Genomic DNA, 21822 nt, shown 5'->3' with positions numbered 1-21822 from the left:
ATCACCAATCGCAGATAACCTCGGTTCAGATTGTTGGGAAAAAATTCTACCTTAGTTAATTTAGGAAATGATTATGGGCTCGATAACAATCCGGCAAAGCCCTAACAATCCAGCTGAGCTACTCGAGACACACTTTAATATAAAGTTTTTGGTGTAATTAAGGAAATACATTGCGGGTTTAACTCTTAATTATCATCAATTTAAAGCTCTCCCTTGTGTAACACTTCAAACAACCAACACTATCACCCAACGCATTCAATTTGGCTGTATTCCCTTTTGGGTTTTGGGCGTCAGCTTTAAGGAACGGAAAGCATTTGGCAGCAATCAATGGTGAAGGGCTAAAAGAACACACCATAGACTCACACCCACAACGCAAAAGTTGAACCCAGATTCTGAGTTTGTTAGGATTATTAAATGCCCTTCTCCACCCCCTCCAATTCTATTCAAATTTCGAACCCCAATTCATTTTCTTCCCTCTTCTCTCTGCTTTTACATAGTTCTTTCAATTTCTGCCTCTTTTTCTTCACCAATGGAGATTGAGAAACGAAAATCGGAGAAGTGGGTAATGTTCTGAGAGATTGTTGAACTTGAAATTGGTGAAGGTTGAAGGTAATACTCTAAGGGGGTTCTTGAGATGAGTACGGCTCGATTCATCAAGTGTGTCACTGTTGGAGATGGGGCTGTGGGGAAGACTTGCATGCTTATCTCATACACTAGCAACACTTTCCCAACTGTAAGCGTCTCTGTTCTGTTCTTTGGCTTCTCCATTTTTAGTCGCAGATTTAAGGTTTGAGCTGAGCTGATTTGGGCACTTTGTTTTTCTGGGAATTCTTGTAGGACTATGTGCCCACCGTTTTTGATAATTTCAGTGCTAATGTAGTGGTCGATGGTAGCACCGTCAACCTGGGGCTTTGGGACACTGCTGGTGAGAAACTTTACTTGATATCCACTTTTGAATTTGGGTTTCTGTTTGTGAGGATTGTGGTTGCCTTGACCTTCACGATTTGGGCAAATTTACAATAACCCATTAGCTTAAATTTTTAAGTTTCTTTGGTTGATTGATGATTTGGTATGTAGCCCATAAACTTAAACTCTAGAAAGCTCTAGAGTGTTCATCGTTAGACTCTCTACAATGGTATGATATTATATATTTTGTGCATAAGCTTTCATGGCTTTGCTTTTGGTTGGAGATAGTATTCCTTATTTATACCTCCATGATCATCCCCTTAATTAGTCAACGTGGGACTTCCTCCCAACAATTCTCAACCATCTTTCTTTCGAACAAAGTACACCGTAGAGCCTATCCTGACGCCTAGGGAGTCCTTGAACAGTCTCCCCTTAATCGAGGCTTGACTCCTCTGAAGCCCTCAATCAAAGTACACCCTTTGTTCTGACACTTTAGTCACTTTTAACTATACCTTCAAGGCTCGCAACTTCTTTGTTCGACACTTTAGGATTCTATTGACACGACTAAGTTAAGGGCATGGCTCTAATACCATGTTAGGAATCACGAACCTCCACAATAATATGATATTGTCCAATTTGAGTATAAGCTCTCATGGTTTTGCTTTTGGTTTCTCCAAAAGGCCTCATACCAATGGAGATGTGTTCCTTACTTATAAACTAATGATCAACCCCTTAATTAGTCGACATGGGTCTCCTTTTCCAACCATCCTGATAGAAGTATTGATATAAGGGAACTTTAGCCTATTACTTTGAAGCTTACAAGTTCAAGGGTGATTTGATAGTAAACTTATGGAGTATCTAATCATGTTCAAAGAAAGAATATGAAGGCATTCATTGTTGGGGTTATCTGCTAAATGCAGGACAGGAAGATTACAACAGGCTGAGGCCTTTGAGTTATAGAGGAGCAGATGTGTTTCTGTTGGCCTTTTCTCTAATCAGCAAAGCTAGCTATGAAAACATCTCCAAGAAGGTTCACAACCATCATCTGCTCTCCCTTCATTAATCAACTATAAATCATTGCTATTAGAACATCAGGCTTCTTATTTGTTTCCACAGTGGATCCCTGAGCTGCGGCATTATGCCCCGACTGTCCCAATTGTTCTTGTTGGAACCAAACATGGTAATGACAATCATGTTCAAACACATCAAAAACTGACAGAATTTTGGGTCATTTGATGTTTAAATGGTTACTTGTTTGCAGATTTACGGGACGATAAGCAGTTTCTGACTAGCCATCCCGGTGCGGTACCGATCACGACAGCACAGGTATTGCTTTCATATTCATGGATCTGATGGGAGAGGAAGTTGTTGATGGCCTTATTTGACAGGGTGAAGAACTGAAGAAAGCAATTGGTGCAGCTGGTTACATAGAATGCAGCTCAAAAACTCAGCAGGTAATTGGAACCCAATATGTTTTGAAAACAAATATTTGATCTTGAAGTAAGCTAGACAGAGTTGGCTCAGAGTTGGCTGATGCTACTAACTCGAATCGAGCTATGGAAGTTTAACCATGTCCCGAACCCGAAACTAACCCGAATCAACTGATCTAACTTGCAGAATGTCAAAGCTGTGTTTGATGCTGCCATCAAGGTTGTTCTACAGCCCCCAAAACCGAAGAGAAAGCGACGAAAGGCCAGAAAATGTGTGTTTCTTTAAGTTAGATTTCATATTGTGTTTCTGTCATGACAAACTTTTAATTCTGTGTCTATTTCGTTCTTGAATGGTCAAAAGTATCGAATTTGTTTATTAGTTTTTCATTTTTATGTCTAATAAATTCTCGAATCTTATAAATTTTTGAATTGTAATTGTTAATTGATTTATTTAATATAAATTTAATTTTTGTGTATGATTATGACATTGAGTAAAAGAAAAGTATATAAATGAATCGAAACCACATTCGAACGAAAGCGATCCTGAGAATAAAATTACTAAGATAGACGTAAAGCAAATGAAACTTACTGTCTATACCAATAAGGTGCATATTACTTTTCAATAGCTCTATGTTAAGTGACTTCACCGTAATTTTTCTAGGATGCTTGTGAGTAAGGACAAAGAATGGTGAAAGGACTCGTGTTGGTCTGTGAGGATAGTTTCTATGTTGGGTGATCTCCTAGGAATTTTTCTAGGATGCATATGAATAAAGACAAAACATGCTGGAATGACGGGACCATCAGACATCAAATTCAAATTTCAAATCCTAGACATGAATCGTTACACTAATAGAGTCATAAACTTTTAATTTTGTGTTTAGTAGATCCGTGAATTTAAATTAGGCATAAAATTTAAAATTACAGGAACTAAGTTGAAAGTCTAATGACTTAGTGAACACGTTCAAAATTGGAGGACTGACGTGTATATATATATATATATATATATATATATATATATATATATATATATATATTTTATTTATTATTTTTTTTTTTTTTTCTTAAATCTATTGATGGTCACCAAAGTTGACCATGTCCAAATGAAAATAAAATCACAATTATTTACAACTTGCAAAAATGCCCATTCAACTGCCGTGGATATTTGATTTTTCAAAAATAATTAAAATAAAATAAAATAAACTCCGTCAAGATTTAACCATTTTCCAACGGTCGCCGTTCAAATTCTTACTGCGCAGACTCCTCCCTTTCTCTGTTTTCTCCCATTTATTTAATATATATATATATATCCGAGTAATTATAAAATGACTAATTAAATAAATGATCATAAGTTTATAGGTAAGGAATACTGTCTCTACTCTACTACTCTACTGACACAATATCTATCACTCAAAAGTGTGAATAGATATGAAAATATTATTACTAAAGAATACAGATTTAATAATAAGAAATGTTCGATTTCATTATATTCACCGCGTTTAAATAGATACAAGATACTAACTAATATTTACAAATAAAGAAAATATAACTAACTAAATCTTGAAAATAAAATAAAGTTCTGGGAATATTTAAGATATATTCCATAACTAATATATTATTTAAATATTCAATGATTACGAATATTATATATTCTATAATTAATTCGAACTAAAAATATTCTGACATTTACGACACTTTTTTTGAAAAGTCAATATTAAGGAGGGCATATTTATTATTATTTTATTTTTATTTTGTTAATTAAGGAGAAGCAAGAGGGAATTATTTTATTTAATTTATTTAGAGAAAAAAAGGGAATTAAATTTGAATTAAGGGAACCGAACAAATATTAAATAATATAGTCCAACTTGGGCGCTACAAATGCAACCGAAGAATTGATTTACGTTCACCAAACCATATTTTTATTATATTTATTGACTTTATATTAATAATTAAGGAATATATATATATATATATATTTATATTTATATTTATATATTTATTTAAAGGGAAAAAAAAAACGAGGAATGGGTCTAAATCTAAACTTTTACCAAAATTAAAACAGTTAAAAATTAAAAATAAAAAATAAAAAATTATTGAGAAATTTATAATTTAGAATTGGGAGTTTGGATCTGATTGGTGGGCAGGAAAGTTTTGAGCATGATTTTGTTTTTACCAAATAGAAAGCAAAAGCAGAGCATTCTTGTAAGGAATCGTCTCCCCTTTCAATCTCGTCTCTCCTCCGGCAGCCTCATCCTCTCCCTCTCTCTCTCTCTCTCGTTCTCTCCCCCTCTCTCTCTTCCCTTGGAGACTGTCGGGATCTCTGTCTTTATCTATTTATTTATAAATCCAGATCCCATTTCCTAAAAATCGTCGCATAATTATAATCTCCTCTGTTTTCGACAATTCTTGAAATGGGCGCTTACAGAGCCGATGATGATTACGATTACCTGTTCAAGGTGGTGCTGATCGGCGACTCCGGCGTCGGAAAATCCAATCTCTTGTCCCGTTTCACTCGAAACGAATTCAGCCTCGAGACCAAATCGACCATCGGGGTTGAATTCGCTACTCGTAGTATTCGCGTCGATGACAAGATCGTCAAGGCTCAGATTTGGGACACTGCCGGCCAAGAAAGGTTTTCCTTGATTTTTTTTTTTTTTTTTTTTTTTTTTTTTTTTTTTTTAAGAAAAATTATGAATTATAAATTTAGTTTCTGAACTTTTGGGTGTAATAGGTACCGAGCGATTACGAGCGCGTATTATAGAGGAGCGGTAGGAGCATTGATAGTGTACGACGTGACGAGGCACGTGACATTTGAGAATGTGGAGAGATGGCTGAAGGAGTTAAGAGGGCACACGGATCACAACATAGTGATAATGCTGGTAGGGAACAAAGCGGATTTGCGGCACCTGAGGGCAGTGTCGACGGAGGACGCGCAGGCATTTGCAGAGAGGGAGAGAACATATTTCATGGAGACATCAGCATTAGAGTCATTCAACGTCGAGAATTCCTTCACGGAGGTTCTCACGCAGACCTACAGAGTGGTGAGCAGGAAGATCCTTGACATTGGAGATGACCCGACAGTCCTGCCTAAGGGACAGACCATTGACATTGGCTCCAAGGATGATGTCTCTGCCGTTAAGAAGGCTGGCTGCTGTTCTTCATAACAATCTTCAAAATACTTAAATGAATTCAATCCTCAAATGGGTCTCTCTTTAATTTTGGTTTTGTTTTGATTTCTAAATTTTGATTGGTTTATTATTATTATTTTTTTTTTTTTGTTGGGGAAATGTTGAATGATCATGTGTGTTCCTTGGAATGCATAATTTCTAGTGCTGTTTTTAGGTAGGCTGTACCTATGAATTTGATGGATGCTTAGAACAACAAGAAGAAGATGAATTATTGGGAGGGAAATTATTGGAGAACAAATGTACCAATACTTATGACAATTAATAATACTTTATAAATTATTTTTTCCTATTATACATCTGCAAATATGTTTTTAAAATCCCTTTTGTTTATTTATTTGGAAAATAACATCGACGTTGTCTAGATTTTATCTCTTATCCACTTGCTATCGATCATATGGATATCCGTGTGCACATTCTATCTTCAATGCCGTTGAAGTAGTTGAATTTCATTCTCTGCCATGGAGCGCGTTTCTTGGAGAACTCAAGCGCTTTCTAATCACCTTGTTCCTTATCAATATTCTTCAGTTCCTTGCGCCACTTCATGTCTCGAATTCTTCCTTCTAGAGCTTTTCAACGTCAAAAAGATGTGGAACCTCATGGATTTACATAACCTTGTATCCAATTCTTAATAACACGAAAAATGATGCGATCAAGAGTTAGTTAGTGTCATAATCGCATTCTTGCGATGAACGTGCAACACTTGTTCTAACCTAGTAAATAAGTTAGCAATGAAAAATTTAGACTTTATAGATAACGTCGACGAGGAAATACGTTGGATGTGGAACCTCATTGATGCACATAACCTAAAAATGAGGCGATCAAGGGTTGTTTTGTGTTACAATTGCACTCTTGCAGACGATGATCATGCAACACTTGTTCTAACCTATCAAATAAGTTAGCAATGAAAAATTTGGACTTTATAGATAACGTCGACGAGGAAATACGCTGGTTACGCATCTTGAGGAAATATAGATTTGATAACTTCTGTACAAGGAATGTCGTGAAGCATGTGGAGGCCTGAAGATTTGGTCATATTATAAAAGATTGCATATAAATCATCAAGATTTATTCAAGTTGCTTCTTTTACCCGAGGGATTTAGGAGGTTGGGTATTTCATTGCAGGTGAGCAAGGCACTCCTCGCCGAGTACATAGCAGCAGCTAAGAAGCCAAACAAACAATTTCAAGGGTTGGGATTAGAACACATGAATGAGGCCTGCCCTGTCATTCCTTCTAACCTTACAGCTCTTATTCTTAGGAGCTCACATTATTCGCTTCTTATTTACCGACTCTCTAACCACTCGACCCTCTTAACTTTCATAATCCTTTCCGGTGTTCTAAAGCTCGACTTGTGCAGAGCTTTCTCGGAAAAAGCCAGATCGTATTATATCGAAGTTGGGCATAGCTTTCTCACACTATTATTCACAAACACAAACAACGTGGAAACAGGTATTTCCCTGCATATTGGATTCAAAATCCAAAGAATCCCTATAGAATAAACAAGCATTCAGAATCTCCTCCTTCTGTAGACGGGGGGAGGGGGGGGGGGGGGGGGGGGGGGGGGGTCAAATTGCCACAGATCACCAGACAACATACCGAAGAGTATATATTAACATAAAGCAGACACATTAAACTGAAACTGACTGTAACCCTGCCACAAAAATACAGCAGCAGGCAAGACTCCAGTATGTGCCATTATAAGAATCGGTTGGTTGATCAGTTAGTGTTAGACATATTCTGATGATGTGGAGAAAGATTGATACTTACATTATCAGCCTTATTATTCGCCATCGTTGTACTCGTACTCTTAGCTTTAATAAGTTGTCCAAGCTCAACAGGCCCCTCTGCAGTAAGCCTTCCCATCTTCTTCTGCAGATCAGCCAGAGGATCAGCTGTCAGTTTTCCCTTTGGACTCTTCTTTGCATCAGCATGCTTGAGTTCCAGCCTATATAATGCGAATGAATCATAATCTGTGATATCGTATTCGTACAAATGCCATTCAAGAGAGCTTGATGGCTGTGGATCCATGTAATAAGACTTCTTCTGACCACCGAACTCCTTCATCACCTGCTTCCTTGATTCATGCCAACCACGCCCATTATAATCTGGCAATGACCTTTGCTTTCGATTGCCACTCTCAAAGGCCCGTCTAGGCTTGTCGAAGTAGAGCCATTCCCTGATTGTCTCCCCCTCAAGAAACGAAATATCAAAAAGCTCTGCAAGAATGTAAAGAACCACTATAAACACACACCAATTGATCCAACTCACTTGGACCGAATAAAGAGATTATACAATGGCAATGGGTAATAACAAGAAATAAAACAACAAATGAAATAGAACCAGGAAAACAGAAAAACAGAAAAACAGAAAAAGTTACACAGCAACATAAAAGCTTTACCAGGAGCATTCCATGGGGATTTCCTTGTTGCAGCACCATCACATATGGGTATTCCAACTTCTTTGGTCCGTGTCTTTGCACGAAGAGCAGCAAACAATGGACCATCCTTTAAGCCAATGCCTCCAGGGCGCAATATTGGACTCATTCCTGGAAGGCCTTCATTTATTGCAAGAACAGAATGACAACTACTGCAATAGTCCAGGCACCATTTGGATCCTTGAGCAGGTCTGAAACAATCCCAGAGAGCACATATCGGGCCCATAAAAGCAGACGGTGGGGGTGAGATAGTTGGGAGAATACCGGACTTTGTGTCCTGACTAAAGTCTCCCGCATCATATGGCCCAACAAGAACCCCATAGTCGAACTCTTGATGTGAATTCAATGCATGGCAATCCAAAGTAGACACATCATCCTTACTGACTACTGTGTTCTGCTCAAAGTTTTTATCTACTTCGAAACTTTGACAATTAGGCTGAGTAGCCATGTCAGATTTGTAAAATGAATAATTCTGTAGAACTGGAGAAGAGACTTGGCACTCTTCAAATCCTAGAAAACTATGCTGTTGGAGCTCCGGAAAACCAAAACTATCCTGGGGCAGCATTAGTTCAGCTAGTTAGCATCTATTATACAAAATATATTATGCATTATAGGGATGGCAGAAAACCAAATGCTCAGACTCAATTGACAGACATATATGTACTAATAAATTAGTAATAAGTGCAAACTTTTCAGAAATATACGTCAAAATTTCCTCCTTTTTATCATTTTAGAACCATAAACCTTAAGATTGAATCAATTAATAACAGGCCGTAGTCACATTTCTTTACAAAGCAAAGGCACAAACAACAAAATTATTAAACTACACCATAATGACTGAAAAGGAGAGAAAACAAATCAGGTTGCATTGATAAGCCTCAAATCTCACAACGAAAAGTGTTGCACAGATACTTCTATCAAAAATTAAAAAGTGAAAAACAACTAAGCCAATAAAAATGCCAAATCTTGAAAAACTTGGGTTTATAGACATGGATCCCACAAGCATGTAGAGTATTAAAAATTGAAACAATTTAAGAAATATATTCGATGTATTAAAGTGGAACAACATTTTAGAGTAGGGAGCATCATAAGCTGGATTAGATTGGTTGCAGCAGAGAATTTATCCAGAAAGTACATGATCCAGCCACTGAAACATGGAGTTCATCGAAAAAGAAAATGAAAAAAAGGCCTACCTGAACAAGATTTGACGGTTTGCTGGCAAGAACGCAATGGAGTTCAGGCTCAGTCTTTGGTTCAGCCATTGTACTAGTTGCATCATCTTGCTCATCACAATGCTCAAGAAGACGGGCTAGTTCTTGCGAGAACGATCCAAGACTACCCTCCTAATTGAATGTATAGAAGCATTTAAATTACAAAAGTAATGGAAACTTTGAGTACTCAGTCTAATTGATGAACTTACAACAAATGAAGAGGAAGGCGATGGTTCATTAAGCTCAGCATTCCACTCCCTAAGCATTTGATGGACTTGCTCCTCCAAGACAGCGATATCAGTAGTACGACTCTCCTTTCGTGCATTTTGAAGATTAGTGAATATCCCTTGAAGATCATTAACACGATTCTTTGCTTTTTCCTTCAAAAGCTGATGAGACGTAGAATGACATTTACTCTTCAAACCCTTCGGCATCGATTCCGCTCTTTTCCACCACCAAGATTATCTTAGCAGCAACTGAAGAAAAAGAAACATAAAAGAAAGTCCGTTCAGATTGCCAAACAGAATGTATCCAGAAAAAGAAAAAATCATTTAAGCCTCCGAAACGAATTCATTTTTAAGGTCGCCGTTCCATGTTCTTCCACTCCGTCTCACTCGCAGTTCAGAAAATGTGAGATTGAATTAGAAGCAAGTAAATTCTAATCAATGTACGAACCATAAAATGATCACAATATCTCCCGAAGCTAGTTTCTCCTTACCTAGGTCTCTATTTAAATTTTCCGACTAAAATCATGAACATATTTTTCTACAATTTTCTAATTCGTCATGATCTCTCTGAGCCATCGAATAACTATCAAACATTCAACTTCAAAATCCAGTAAGCGGACGAACAATTCAGCCCCAATCTAAGTATCAAAATCGAAAAAAAAAAAAACAGCAATAGATACAGAATTATTACCCGCCAAGCAGAAATTTGGGGTCGAAAATCAGGGTAAAGCTTCGAGGAGGAAGATTACCGGATTAGTCTTTCATTACAGAAGCAATCAATCTCTCTTTCGCTCCTTAGTTCAGATCTTTTAGGTCAGACCAATTCTCTAAAATTCCAGGTTGACAAAATTGAGGACTCACAATTTACTTCCATTTCTAAGCTTTTTTTTTTTTTTTTTTTTTTTTTTAATTTATTCCAAAACAATTTACTTCCATTTCTAAACCGATTGGGTTGGGTTTCTTTTTACTCATCGGATAATTTTATACTTTTTAATTATTTAAAAAACATTTAAAAGTCAAATATTTACAGATAATAACCCACCCATCGTTAATATTTTCGGTCTTTTTAAAATATAATAGAATTGGATTGAGTTGAATTATAATCTTATTTTTTTAATCTTCGAATACAATAAAAAAAAATGTAAGTTCATAAATTAAATCGAATTTTTTATTTTTTAAAAATTCAAATCAACTCAAATAATTATATATATAACTCGATCTAATTTTTATGATTTAAGTTAGATAAAACTTAATTCATCCTATTAATGGAAGCCAAAAGTCCAAACAATTATTAATTAATTATTTACTTTTAGTTGTAGGAATTAAAAAAGAAATTTGAGAAATGAATTAATGTTCATTTAATTCTTTTTAGTGTTTAAGTGGATTCTCTTAAAAAATATATATATATATATGCAAATGACTAAAATACCCTTCCTCGACATCTCCAATATTTTGAATAATCCACGTGAAAAACTTCATACATATGCATATCTCAAGTTACAATATTATAACCAAGGTGTAGATAATTATTCTAGTAAAGAATCAACTTAATAGAAATTTTTAAAACGAATTACGTTGATATTAAGATATGAGATATCACATTGTTCGAGTAACCCTAAATGCTGTGGGACTAAAGGATAGTCAAAGGGTATTCTAGTGCGTTGTAAATTCTTATTCAAGACTTGTATCATTCGATGATGTAATGTGAATTATTAGAAACATGTGAACTGTATGGCTAACCCAATAACGAAAGTTTCGTAACAGAATTGGAGTAGACTACCATGAGACAAACAAAAGATCTGATTTGATTCGGAACTATTATATATCCAAGGTCCAATATATGAGTACAGAAAACTTGTTTATAAGCTCGTGATTTAAATCACTCTACAAGATAGTTTAATCAAGACTACTCGAATGACTCTAGCATACAAATCTAAACCCAAAGAAAAAAAAAAAAAAAGCTCATAACTTAACTCTAGTATACCAATTATGTCATTTGTATAATAGAAACTATCCTATCTTACATGCTATTGAATCAACATCCAAAATAGAGTATACCAACTAGTCGGGATCACTAAAGATATTTTATTTGTGAGACATAATGAAAGAAAATGAAGTATACCAACTAGTTGGCCGAAACTTGAAATCAATAAACATATCTAACTTGTTATTTTCAAGAGGCTACCTTACCTATAATTGTTTTTTGGTTTCTAAATATTAATATTCATAATTCAAACTCGAACTATATTTTTTTTTTGTTAGTTCTATATATAGATATATATAAAAAGTAGTTCAATTATGATTTTAAAAAGAAAGTTGGGAGGATAGTAACGATTTTAGCTCAAATGGTCCAATTGTGCTATAAATTTGGACAAAATTATATATTTAAATACAGGTTTGTGGAGGTTGCTTGAACTCAGATCTGAGCTTTACCACAAAATCTAGATGGAAGAGAAGTTGGATGAGCTGCTTCAATCCCAAGCTCATGTTTGGAACCATGTTTTGAAATTTTTCAACTCCATGTCTCTTAAATGTGCTGTTGAATTGGGCATACCGGATGTTATCCATACCCACGCCCAGCCCATGAGCCTCTCTGATTTAGTGGCGGCGCTCCATATTCAACCTTCAAAGGCTCAACACCTTGGCCGCCTCATGCGCCTCCTCGTTCATTCTGGCTTCTTTGATGCCAACGGGCAAGAGGACGTGAAATACAGCCTCACGCCCTCCTCTCGCCTTCTCCTCCGCCACACACACACCTACACCACTTTCCAAATGATACCCTTCTTGTGTCTTGCTTTGGATAAAGCTACAATTGCTTCTTTGGGAGCTTTGAGCGGTTGGCTTTGTAGCTCAGATCAAGACCATAACTCCAGTTCCTTTGAAATGGCAAACGGGAAGTCCATGTGGGATTACTCTGCTCAGGAACCAAGTTTTGGCAATTTCTTTCATCAGGCAATGGTTTGCGATTCTGAATTGCTTGGTAGAATAGTGATTGAGAAGTGTAGCGGAGTGTTTGAAGGGTTGAAGTCATTGGTTGATGTTGGTGGTGGCACAGGCGTTATGGCCAACGCTATTGCAGAGGCCTTCCCGCACATCACTTGCTCTGTATTTGATCTCCCACAAGTGGTTTCCAACCAGCAACGAACTGCAAAAAACTTGAGGTTTATTGGAGGAGACATGCTTGAATCAAAAATCCCTCCCGCAAATGCTGTTATGCTCAAGGTAATGTTCTTAAATTAAGAAATTAGATATGTTTAAAAAACATTAAATTTTTTAATGGGTTTTTGATAAACAGTGGATATTACACAATTGGGATGATGAACAAAGCATTAAGATATTGAAGAAGTGTAAAGATGCAATTCCAAGCAGAGCTGAAGGTGGAAAATTGATCATCATAGACATGGTGTTGGACAACGAAGTAGAGGACAGGGAGTCCACTGAAACTCAACTGTTCTTTGATGTTTTGATGATGTCCGATCTAAACGGCATGGAGAGAAACGAGAGAGAATGGAAGAATCTGTTTATGGAAGCAGGTTTCAGTGATTACACCATAATTTCTAAGTTGGGTTTAAGGTCACTTATTGAGGTGTACCCTTAACTCAAAAGTGTTGTTATTTGCTGCTTAATTATGCTTCTTTGTTGTTGTGGGTTCGTAGAACTTGTGGTGTTGGTTTCAGAAAACCAGAAACAAACCATAATAAAGGCTTCTATAATAAAGTTGTTATATTACTGATAAGAAAATATAAGACTACGTATTACGCAACCTACTTGTAGTCTCTTTTTGCATCCTTATCTTAGTAGGTATTTACGACCTTGTCTCGGGGTTCTAGGGAGTATGAACTAAGCTACAACTCTCTTTTCTACGACTCAAGTGGCTTTTCTATCGTATGCACTCGATGATTAGTGTCTTGGGATGAGGCGCAACCTCACAAGTAAAACTGAGGGGACAGGATAGCTGGATCTGAATTAGTATCGCTCACTGAACATCATCAATGGAGGTTCGTGGACAACTATCCCATGAGACCATACTACCACTAAAATCGGGGGGTTGTGATCTCCTGTGTGCTTGTCGGCTACTAGATCGTCCTACGTGATCCCACACTCCCCTACTCAGGGATGGGTTTCTACAGCTTAGGGGTCTTGTTCAGGAGACCCCTTAACTGCCACCACTAGGTCGGGGCACAAATCATACTACCTTGTCCGACTCTACCTGGGTTAATTATCTCGGTATTGGAGTACTGTCTCGACGGTACGATATCGGAGCAGAGAGGAAAGTGGAGGTTCTTGTAACACTATCCACACTACTCAAGTCCGACTAGCTACCTCGGTTGTCTATAGTTATCGTGATGTCTTACTAGGTCTTTCTGGGGCGGATCTTGGTGTCTTAGACTTGGATTCATTCATCTATAGAATTTCCGTGCAAGGTCTCTCAAACCTATCGTGGTCTAGAATATAGTCTGGCTTCGCTATTCATCCCTTCGCGGGCCTGAATGCATAGTATTCTAGAGATATCCCATTCTAGGTATTTGTCGAACCTACTTAGTCTCAAGTGCCCTAGTCTAGGCTCGTCGTTTCTTCCTATGCTCAACAAGAAAGACAACACAAGCAATCATGCACTTAAGTTAACATGCAACAATTCATGCAATATTAACAAACAAGCTCGATGAGAACATAACGTTCATCTTTACCCAGAGCCCAGATTTTGCAAACTTCCATTCCTCCTGTATCATACATACAATATCTCAATCTCATTCTAAAGCAAATTCATAAGTCAATCAATTCTAGTTACCATTGTTTTTCTTATCTAGTTCTTTTCTACCGCTTATATTTTAATATACTAGGTCCAACTAACTAGGATTTATTAGTTTGACAACATGCATACTTATTCCAAGCGATTCCTACAAGTACTACTCTTATAATCTAAAAGTTTTGTCGTTGAAGAGAAATCACGACCGTGGATGAGAGTTGGCTTATTTAAACAATACTTAAATTTGCCCAATTTAATAACCATTCCTGCCAGCTTATTTATTTATAGATTAGTCAATTATACATATTAAAATTATATATAATAAGTTAAACCATATATATATTCTCAGTTAAAACTTTATATATATATATATATATATATATATATAATTTTTTTTTTTTTGGTCAGTCAAAACACTTTGAAAATGTATTATGTCCTACATACTTTAGACATCAATACAAATTCTTTAGCCAATATTCTTCCTGCATTTTTTAATACAAATCTTTTAGCCAATATTCTTCTTATTCATCTAGATCGAGTCTGCGTTGTTGTGCGATTCTAACATATTTCTCACAAAAAGTTATATTGAAAGGTACAAGATGTCATTACCACTTCTTGTCCTACCCTCTTGGTCCCTCAATGTGGCCATAAATAAATGTACTTTTCGAATCATAATTATCCACAAATTGAATGTGGAGAAAAAAGTTGGTCGTTGATTGGCATAGTTGAACCAATTAAAATATAGATTAAAAAAATATGGATAAACTCTAAGAAAATTAATATCTTAAAATATTTTTACCTCTTAAGGATTAAAATTTTTTATTAATTAAAAAGAAAAAAAACAAAAACAAAAAGGATTAAACTCAGGTCTAAAAAGTCAAAAGTAGTCACAAATTTGGTATGAAAGCAAGTGATTGTGAACACTAGAGTGAGTGAAAGAACCAAATTATGGTAAAAAGGTACTTTCCTTTCTTGGGAAGGTCCAAGTCATTTATGATTGTGAAGGGAGAGATGAGGGAGGTGGATAGGAGTTTAAATATGAAATCACATCGGATGATGCTGGATTCTGCAAGTTGTGAGGAAATTAATATCATAAATACAGCTTTGTGGAGGTTGCTTGAACTCAGATCTGAGCTTTACCACAAAATCTAGATGGAAGAGAAGGTGGATGAGCTGCTTCAATCTCAAGCTCATGTTTGGAACCATGTTTTGAAAATTTTCGACTCCATGTCTCTTAAATGTGCTGTTGAATTGGGCATACCGGATGTTATCCATACCCACGCCCAACCCATGAGCCTCTCTGATTTAGTGGCGGCGCTCCATATTCAACCTTCAAAGGCTCAACACCTTGGCCGCCTCATGCGCCTCCTCGTCCATTCTGGCTTCTTTGATGCCAACGGGCAAGAGGACGTGAAATACAGCCTCACGCCCTCCTCTCGCCTTCTCCTCCGCCACACACACACCTACACCACTTTCCAAATGATACCCTTCTTGTGTCTTGCTTTGGATAAAGCTACAATTGCTTCTTTGGGAGCTTTGAGCGGTTGGCTTTGTAGCTCAGATCAAGACCATAACTCCAGTTCCTTTGAAATGGCAAACGGGAAGTCCATGTGGGATTACTCTGCTCAGGAACCAAGTTTTGGCAATTTGTTTCAACAGATAATGGTTTGTGATTCTGAATTGATTGGTAAAATAGTGATTGAGAAGTGTAGCGGAGTGTTTGAAGGGTTGAAGTCATTGGTTGATGTTGGTGGTGGCACAGGCGTTATGGCCAACGCTATTGCAGAGGCCTTCCCGCACATCACTTGCTCTGTATTTGATCTCCCACAAGTGGTTTCCAACATACAACCAAATGTAAAAAACTTGAGCTTTATTGCAGGAGACATGCTTGAATCAAAAATCCCTCCCGCAAATGCTGTTATGCTCAAGGTAATGTTCTTAGATTAAGAAATTAGATATGTTTTTAACACTTGAATTATTAATGGATTTTGATAATCAGTGGGTGTTACACAATTGGGATGATGAACAAAGCATTAAGATATTGAAGAAGTGTAAAGATGCAATTCCAAGCAGAGCTGAAGGTGGAAAGTTGATCATCCTAGACATGGTGTTGGACAACGAAGTAGAAGACAGGGAATCCACTGAAACTCAACTGTTCTTTGATGTATTGATGATGGTCAATCTAAACGGCAAGGAGAGAAATGAGAAAGAATGGAAGAATCTGTTTATGGAAGCAGGTTTCAGTGACTACACCATAATTTGTAAACTGGGTTTAAGGTTCCTTATTGAAGTGTATCCTTAATTGAAGTGCCTTTGCTGCTTAAGTTTGGTTATGGGTGAAACTTACGGTGTGCGTGTGGATGAAACAATGTATAATAAAGTTGTATATTATGCGGGCTAGAAAAGTGTTGTAAAATGGCCCAATTTTTGTTGGGTTGTGTATTGAGGTTGGCTTAAAAGGTGCATTTTATGTCTTCGCTTGCCTCCAACCACGGCTAGCTCCACGCATGTCCAGTGTCACGGTTATGCTCGTCCAATGCGTGTTGCACATGGCCGCCTGCCCAATCATGTCTTTTCATATTCTAGTGTTTTACTTTTGTATTTCTAAGAAGTATGACATTTCAGAAATATCATGTCTAGGCCTGTCAGACATGAAATGCCTCAGAATGTACTATCGGGGGATACGACTAGTTGTCAACTTCTCCCTACCCAAGGTTATATATTGTGAGCGGTTGTTATTTTTCTCTTGCTTGCTTATATAACGTTTCTTTCAAAAATCTCTCTCTGCCCTCGCTTTCTAAAACCTTCTCTTAAAATCGAGGCCAGAGGCTTGAGCATACGTCGCTTGGCCGTAGGCGACGCAAGAACGAATTGGCTTAGCTCACTTGTCGTTGGAAAGTGAGTGCCGCACAATCGCAAGTCCGCTGCCATCAAAAGTGCGATTGTGACACCCAGCCCACATGACCACTACCTTACATGTGTAAAACCTTCCAATTCACCCTAGCGAGAGGAAACTCTGGCCTTTTTAATCCCAAGGCATTGTTGTCTCAGCCACAGAGGAATTAAGGGATTGGACTGTTACCGACCTATATTTGCTAACGGTAGGCTTCGACTATTATATAAGAATTTTAAGAAATACCGTTAGGTACTTTAGAAATAAATGATTAGATATTTTAGGAATAAATTATCTAGTCTCTCCCGTAAATTATCTAGTCCTAGATCCATCGGTAGGAGATATTGTCTTCTTTGGGCTTTTCCTTTTGAGCTTCCCCTCAACGCTTTAAAACGCGTCTCTACATCCGTATAAATGGTGGTTTGTTCGCCTCCCCAACCAATGTGGGACATCACAACCAATGTTTTCATTCCAAAAAATTTCAAGCACAACATAGAGATGAGTCGAGTCGAGTCTCGATTAAGGGGAGGCTATTCGAGAGCTCCATAAGCCTCAGGAGAGGCTTATAGTGTACTTTGTTGAAGGGGAGGATTGTTGACGATTATTGGGTACGAGTCCTTGGTTAATTTAGTGGAAGATCATGGGTTTATAAGTGAATAATATTATCTCCATTGGTATGAAGCCTTCTAAGGAAGCTCAAAGCGAAGTCACGAGAGTTTACGCTCAAAGTAGACAATATCGTACCATTATGGAGAGTCGTAATAATGTAAAATTGTTTGATGGTTTGCTTACGGCAGAAAGTTTTTTTGTTTTTTTTTTTCTTTAAATTCATCAAATATCAAACAAAACTAAAACTTTTAAAATATTAAGAATTAAATTGAAAAGTTGAAGCGAAAAGATTAGTAAATTTGATGCTTCTAATATATATATATATATCTTTTAATTTGAATTAATTAAAAAAAATAAAAATAAATAAAGTACCTATCTTGTTTCCAGAAGTGCCGGTCCGGAATATTGGGCCAACACGTAGATGACACGTGTAGTTCAACGGACGGTCCAGTCTTTTTTTTTTTTTTTGGTGAAAGATGTTATAAAATATTTATTTTTTGTAATTAAAAAAAGAAATCACCATTGGTTAAGGAAATTTCCTAAGACATTACATAAATAATTCCTTGACCTAAATGGTTTTACTTTTTCTCTATTTAAAATTATGATATTATTGAAGCTTTCATATATATGTATATCTGATATTAATTTAATTCATTTATTTAATTTTAAAATAAAAAAAATGCTATTTTTAATTAATTTTGTATGAATTGGCCGAGTCAAGCATCGGAATAAGATGTGTGATTAGGTCATGGAGCATATATGAAGGGAAGGAGAAAAAAGACAAAGAAGGACACGTCATCAGAGTGGGATGACACGTCATATTGAACAAAACATGATGGGAAAGAAAGTGGGAGAGCAAAGGAAAATGAGTCAGCAGTCACTGTTCCATGAGCGGCGGATTTTTGAGAATTAAATTAGCAATTTAAATATTCATACCGTGTTGATTTTCTGCGTGTAAATTAAATTTGAATAAAATTAAAAAAAATAATAAATAATACACATTCGTTTTCCTCATTTCCATAAACTAACTAATCTCCGTCTCGTGGTCCCTTCTTCAACCTCTTATTTTAAAAACCATGTTCCTCATTTGAATAATTCGAAAGTGGACGTGGACGGTGGACGCAACGTGGCTGTGACTTTTTCCCCCCTCACCCCTTAATCATACATTTCCTTGTGTCCACGTATCAAAATAACTTAATTTTATTGGACAAATTGTATTAATCAATTCAATTAATTATAATTTAGCTAATACGAGGTTGAGTGAAATAGTAAGTAAAGTTTAGAAATGTTTATTTTACGTTCCATATCTCAAACCTCCAAATAGAGAGGAGATTCTCTATTTATACACGAATAGGGAAAAGAATGGATAATATTTTTTCTGTTTAGATAAATGGAACAGTATGGTATTATATTATCCATTCTTGTCTCCAAAAAAAAAAAAAAAAAAAAATCACTGCAATCAAACCAGTAGGCTTCTCCACCCTGACACAATATTTACACTAGATCTAAAAAATATTATTACGAGTAAACAATATGAAAATATTATTAGAGAGAATGAGAAATAGAATTGGGATCGAATCATAATTTATATTTATAATGTTTAGATAAGGTACTAAATTCTGACACATATCAGTCCTGCCCACAGGGTGGAATAAGGGTTTGAGAGGTTTAGGAAATGGTTAGAGGCGAGGCATGAAATGAGGGGTGGAAGGGAATTAAGGATGTGAGGGAGAGCGGCGACGCAATCCAAAATCAACTTCCATTGAAACTTGGAATTCAAGCCGGTGGCGCGTACGGTGACGGAGACGCCGATGGGGATGGCGATGTGGCCGACTTTAATAAATAAAACCAATTAAAAAATGTGAATAATGGAGGTCGAAGAAGAGTGGGGTAGAGGGTGCCGTCATATTGACGTCCTATCTCAACACGTATACCGTTATCCTTTTGACACGGCGGACAACATTTTGGGTGGCTGCCTCATGTTTCTCTGCCCACTGGAACTCCAATACGACCACTCTAACCACCATCTCATCTCTTCCTTAATAACTATTCTCTCATCTCTCTTGGAATAGATACATCTTAAAATTGTGAGACTGATACAATAAGTAATTGACCAAAATGAACAACATCTATTAACAAAGAGCTTGGTTTATTGAGTAAGGACGCTCGACCCCACATGAGTTGTTGATGAAAGTGTCCCACATCGGTCAATTTAGGGAATAACCATGGGTTTATAATCAAATAATATACACTCTATTGACATGAGGCTATTTCGAGAATTTCAAAGCAAAGCCATAAGAGTTTATGCTCAAAGTGAACAATATCATACCATTGTGGAGACCCCACATGTCAATGGAGGCCTTTTGGGGAAGCTTCATCTCAAAGTGGACAATATCATACAATTGTCAATGGAGGCCTTTTGGGGAAGCTTCATCTCAAAGTGGACAATATCATACAATTGTGGAGTTGTGTTCGTCTACTAGACCCCACATGCCAATAGAAGCCTTTTAGGGAAGCCTAAAGCAAAAATATCATACAATTGTAGAGAGTTGTGTTCGTCTACTAGACCCCACATGCCAATAGAAGCCTTTTAGGGAAGCATAAAGTAAAGTCATGAGAGAGAGGTTATACTCAAAGTGAGACAATATTATACCATTGTGGAAAGTCGTATTCATCTAATAGATCACACATGAGTGGATTGTGAGATCCAATATTGATTAGAGAAGAGAAAAAAAAGACACTAGGGTGAAGATAGATAAGTGATAAGTTTTAAGTAAGATGCCAAAAAAGGAGAAATTGATTAAAAAATAAAAGTAAGACGTAAAGGAGGACGTCAGACATACATATAAGCAAGGAGAGGAGAGGAAATGAGGGCATAGTAAACGTCAAAGAGGAGCCCACAGTCGTCAGCCACCGCGTAGCCTTCCATCCTTGCCTAACAGCCGTTGACGCTTCAACACCCCCTTTCTTAATTTCCTCTTCTTTTAAATATCCCACCACTTTCCAACGCCATATATCCAACACAAACCAAACAAGGAACAAAAACAAAAACAAAAAAAGATTCCATACCAATTTCTCACCTCTCTATCTCTGGCAACCATGCACCAAGCAATTCCTTACCGGTCATGGCAATCAATTGACACAAAACAGGGCACATTATCAATGAGATCAACATGGGTGGGCGGATCAGCGTCTGCGACAGCGGAAGGTGGGGGATCGAGAAGCGATGTGATCGCGTCGGTGGCGGAGAATGCGGCGATAGTGTTTGCTAGAAAAGGGTGCTGTATGAGCCATGTGGTGAAGCGGCTTCTTCTTGGGTTGGGTGCTAATCCGGCGGTGTACGAGGTGGAGGAAGAACAAGAATCCAGCGTCCTGAAGGAATTGGAGGCCTTCGCCAAATCTCCCAACGCGGAGATACAGCTGCCGGCGGTGTTTATTGGGGGCACCTTGTTTGGGGGTTTGGATAGAGTGATGGCTACTCATATTTCTGGGGAATTGGTTCCCATTTTGAAACAAGCCGGCGCTTTGTGGCTTTGAATTTTTATTTTTATTTCTTTTTTCCTTTAATCACAGACGTCTTCATTTTCCTCCCCATAATTTTTCTTTTTCCTTTTATATTATTTTCCAATTTCGATATTACTTTGATTCTGCCATCTCTTTACTTGTTCAGAATGAGAGCAATCCAATTTTTTTTTTCTTTCTAAATTAATAAAAAATAAAAAAAAAAATCCCAAAATTTCATAATTTTTTTTAAAAAAGAAAATCAATAATACTCTTTTAAGAAAAAAAAAAAAAAGTTTTTAATACAAATTAGTACTATTTTGTTTAAAAAATATACTTCTCTTCTCACTTTCATGTGTGTTAATGAACACCGACTCTCGATAATAGTACGATATTGTTCACTTTAAGCATAATTTCTCATGACTTTGCTTTCGACTTTACCAAAACACTTCATACATATGGAAATAGCATGAAAGTCTCACATCTGCTAATTTAGGGAGGGAATGATTATGAGTTTATAATCAAATAATAGTATCTCCATTGTTACGAAGCCTTCTTGGGAAAGCCCAAATCAAAGTTACAAGAGATTACGTCTAACATGGACAATATCATACCATTGTGGAGGTATGGAGCCATACACTAAAAACTTGGTCATGTTAATAGAATCCTCAAATGTCGAAC

At 36.8% G+C, this 21822-nt stretch overlaps 6 protein-coding genes across 6 annotated transcripts; 5 read left to right on the top strand and 1 right to left on the bottom strand.

The window, feature by feature from the left end:
* Positions 1–262: 262 nt before the first annotated feature.
* On the top strand, positions 263–2812 carry LOC111777362 (rac-like GTP-binding protein RAC2). The gene is made up of 7 exons (XM_023656913.2): positions 263–733; positions 838–925; positions 1827–1936; positions 2023–2086; positions 2168–2232; positions 2295–2360; positions 2524–2812. The coding sequence occupies exons 1-7, from the start codon at positions 635–637 to the stop codon at positions 2620–2622; spliced, it is 591 nt and encodes a 196-aa protein (XP_023512681.1). The 5' UTR covers positions 263–634; the 3' UTR covers positions 2623–2812.
* Positions 2813–4478: 1666 nt separating this feature from the next.
* LOC111777361 (ras-related protein RABA1f-like) lies at positions 4479–5813 on the top strand. Its single transcript, XM_023656912.2, has 2 exons — positions 4479–4965; positions 5065–5813. Exons 1-2 carry the CDS (start codon positions 4745–4747, stop codon positions 5495–5497), a joined length of 654 nt encoding a protein of 217 aa, XP_023512680.1. The 5' UTR covers positions 4479–4744; the 3' UTR covers positions 5498–5813.
* Positions 5814–7099: 1286 nt separating this feature from the next.
* On the bottom strand, positions 7100–10271 carry LOC111777358 (transcription factor VOZ1). The gene is made up of 5 exons (XM_023656910.2): positions 10083–10271; positions 9374–9640; positions 9147–9296; positions 7918–8506; positions 7100–7735 (listed from the first exon to the last, which is right to left on the bottom strand). The coding sequence occupies exons 2-5, from the start codon at positions 9596–9598 to the stop codon at positions 7236–7238; spliced, it is 1464 nt and encodes a 487-aa protein (XP_023512678.2). The 5' UTR covers positions 9599–9640; positions 10083–10271; the 3' UTR covers positions 7100–7235.
* A 1511-nt stretch (positions 10272–11782) lies between these two features.
* On the top strand, positions 11783–13158 carry LOC111777040 (putative O-methyltransferase 3). The gene is made up of 2 exons (XM_023656483.2): positions 11783–12613; positions 12687–13158. The coding sequence occupies exons 1-2, from the start codon at positions 11837–11839 to the stop codon at positions 12987–12989; spliced, it is 1080 nt and encodes a 359-aa protein (XP_023512251.2). The 5' UTR covers positions 11783–11836; the 3' UTR covers positions 12990–13158.
* Positions 13159–15252: 2094 nt separating this feature from the next.
* LOC111777231 (putative O-methyltransferase 3) lies at positions 15253–16622 on the top strand. The gene is made up of 2 exons (XM_023656733.2): positions 15253–16067; positions 16138–16622. The coding sequence occupies exons 1-2, from the start codon at positions 15291–15293 to the stop codon at positions 16438–16440; spliced, it is 1080 nt and encodes a 359-aa protein (XP_023512501.2). The 5' UTR covers positions 15253–15290; the 3' UTR covers positions 16441–16622.
* A 4040-nt stretch (positions 16623–20662) lies between these two features.
* On the top strand, positions 20663–21288 carry LOC111777613 (glutaredoxin-C9). The gene has a single exon (XM_023657283.2). The coding sequence runs from the start codon at positions 20740–20742 to the stop codon at positions 21175–21177; it is 438 nt and encodes a 145-aa protein (XP_023513051.2). The 5' UTR covers positions 20663–20739; the 3' UTR covers positions 21178–21288.
* The last annotated feature ends 534 nt before the right edge of the window (positions 21289–21822 follow it).

This window comes from Cucurbita pepo, chromosome 16 (assembly GCF_057944985.1).
Source record: "Cucurbita pepo subsp. pepo isolate OVF chromosome 16, ASM5794498v1, whole genome shotgun sequence".
Lineage (NCBI taxonomy): Eukaryota > Viridiplantae > Streptophyta > Magnoliopsida > Cucurbitales > Cucurbitaceae > Cucurbita > Cucurbita pepo.
This window is presented reverse-complemented; position numbering and strand designations above follow the sequence as displayed.

Coding starts and splice junctions, on each gene's coding strand:
- LOC111777362 (XM_023656913.2), top strand. CDS start 635: ATGAGTACGGCTCGATTCATCAAGTGTGTCACTGTTGGAGATGGGGCT. Junction 1,937..2,022: donor ATGAAAACATCTCCAAGAAG/GTTCACAACCAT, acceptor TTGTTTCCACAG/TGGATCCCTGAGCTGCGGCA. Junction 2,233..2,294: donor TACCGATCACGACAGCACAG/GTATTGCTTTCA, acceptor CTTATTTGACAG/GGTGAAGAACTGAAGAAAGC.
- LOC111777361 (XM_023656912.2), top strand. CDS start 4,745: ATGGGCGCTTACAGAGCCGATGATGATTACGATTACCTGTTCAAGGTG. Junction 4,966..5,064: donor GACACTGCCGGCCAAGAAAG/GTTTTCCTTGAT, acceptor TGGGTGTAATAG/GTACCGAGCGATTACGAGCG.
- LOC111777358 (XM_023656910.2), bottom strand. CDS start 9,598: ATGCCGAAGGGTTTGAAGAGTAAATGTCATTCTACGTCTCATCAGCTT. Junction 9,297..9,373: donor CGCCTTCCTCTTCATTTGTT/GTAAGTTCATCA, acceptor ACATTCAATTAG/GAGGGTAGTCTTGGATCGTT. Junction 8,507..9,146: donor AACCGTCAAATCTTGTTCAG/GTAGGCCTTTTT, acceptor ATGCTGCCCCAG/GATAGTTTTGGTTTTCCGGA.
- LOC111777040 (XM_023656483.2), top strand. CDS start 11,837: ATGGAAGAGAAGTTGGATGAGCTGCTTCAATCCCAAGCTCATGTTTGG. Junction 12,614..12,686: donor CAAATGCTGTTATGCTCAAG/GTAATGTTCTTA, acceptor TTTGATAAACAG/TGGATATTACACAATTGGGA.
- LOC111777231 (XM_023656733.2), top strand. CDS start 15,291: ATGGAAGAGAAGGTGGATGAGCTGCTTCAATCTCAAGCTCATGTTTGG. Junction 16,068..16,137: donor CAAATGCTGTTATGCTCAAG/GTAATGTTCTTA, acceptor TTTGATAATCAG/TGGGTGTTACACAATTGGGA.
- LOC111777613 (XM_023657283.2), top strand. CDS start 20,740: ATGCACCAAGCAATTCCTTACCGGTCATGGCAATCAATTGACACAAAA.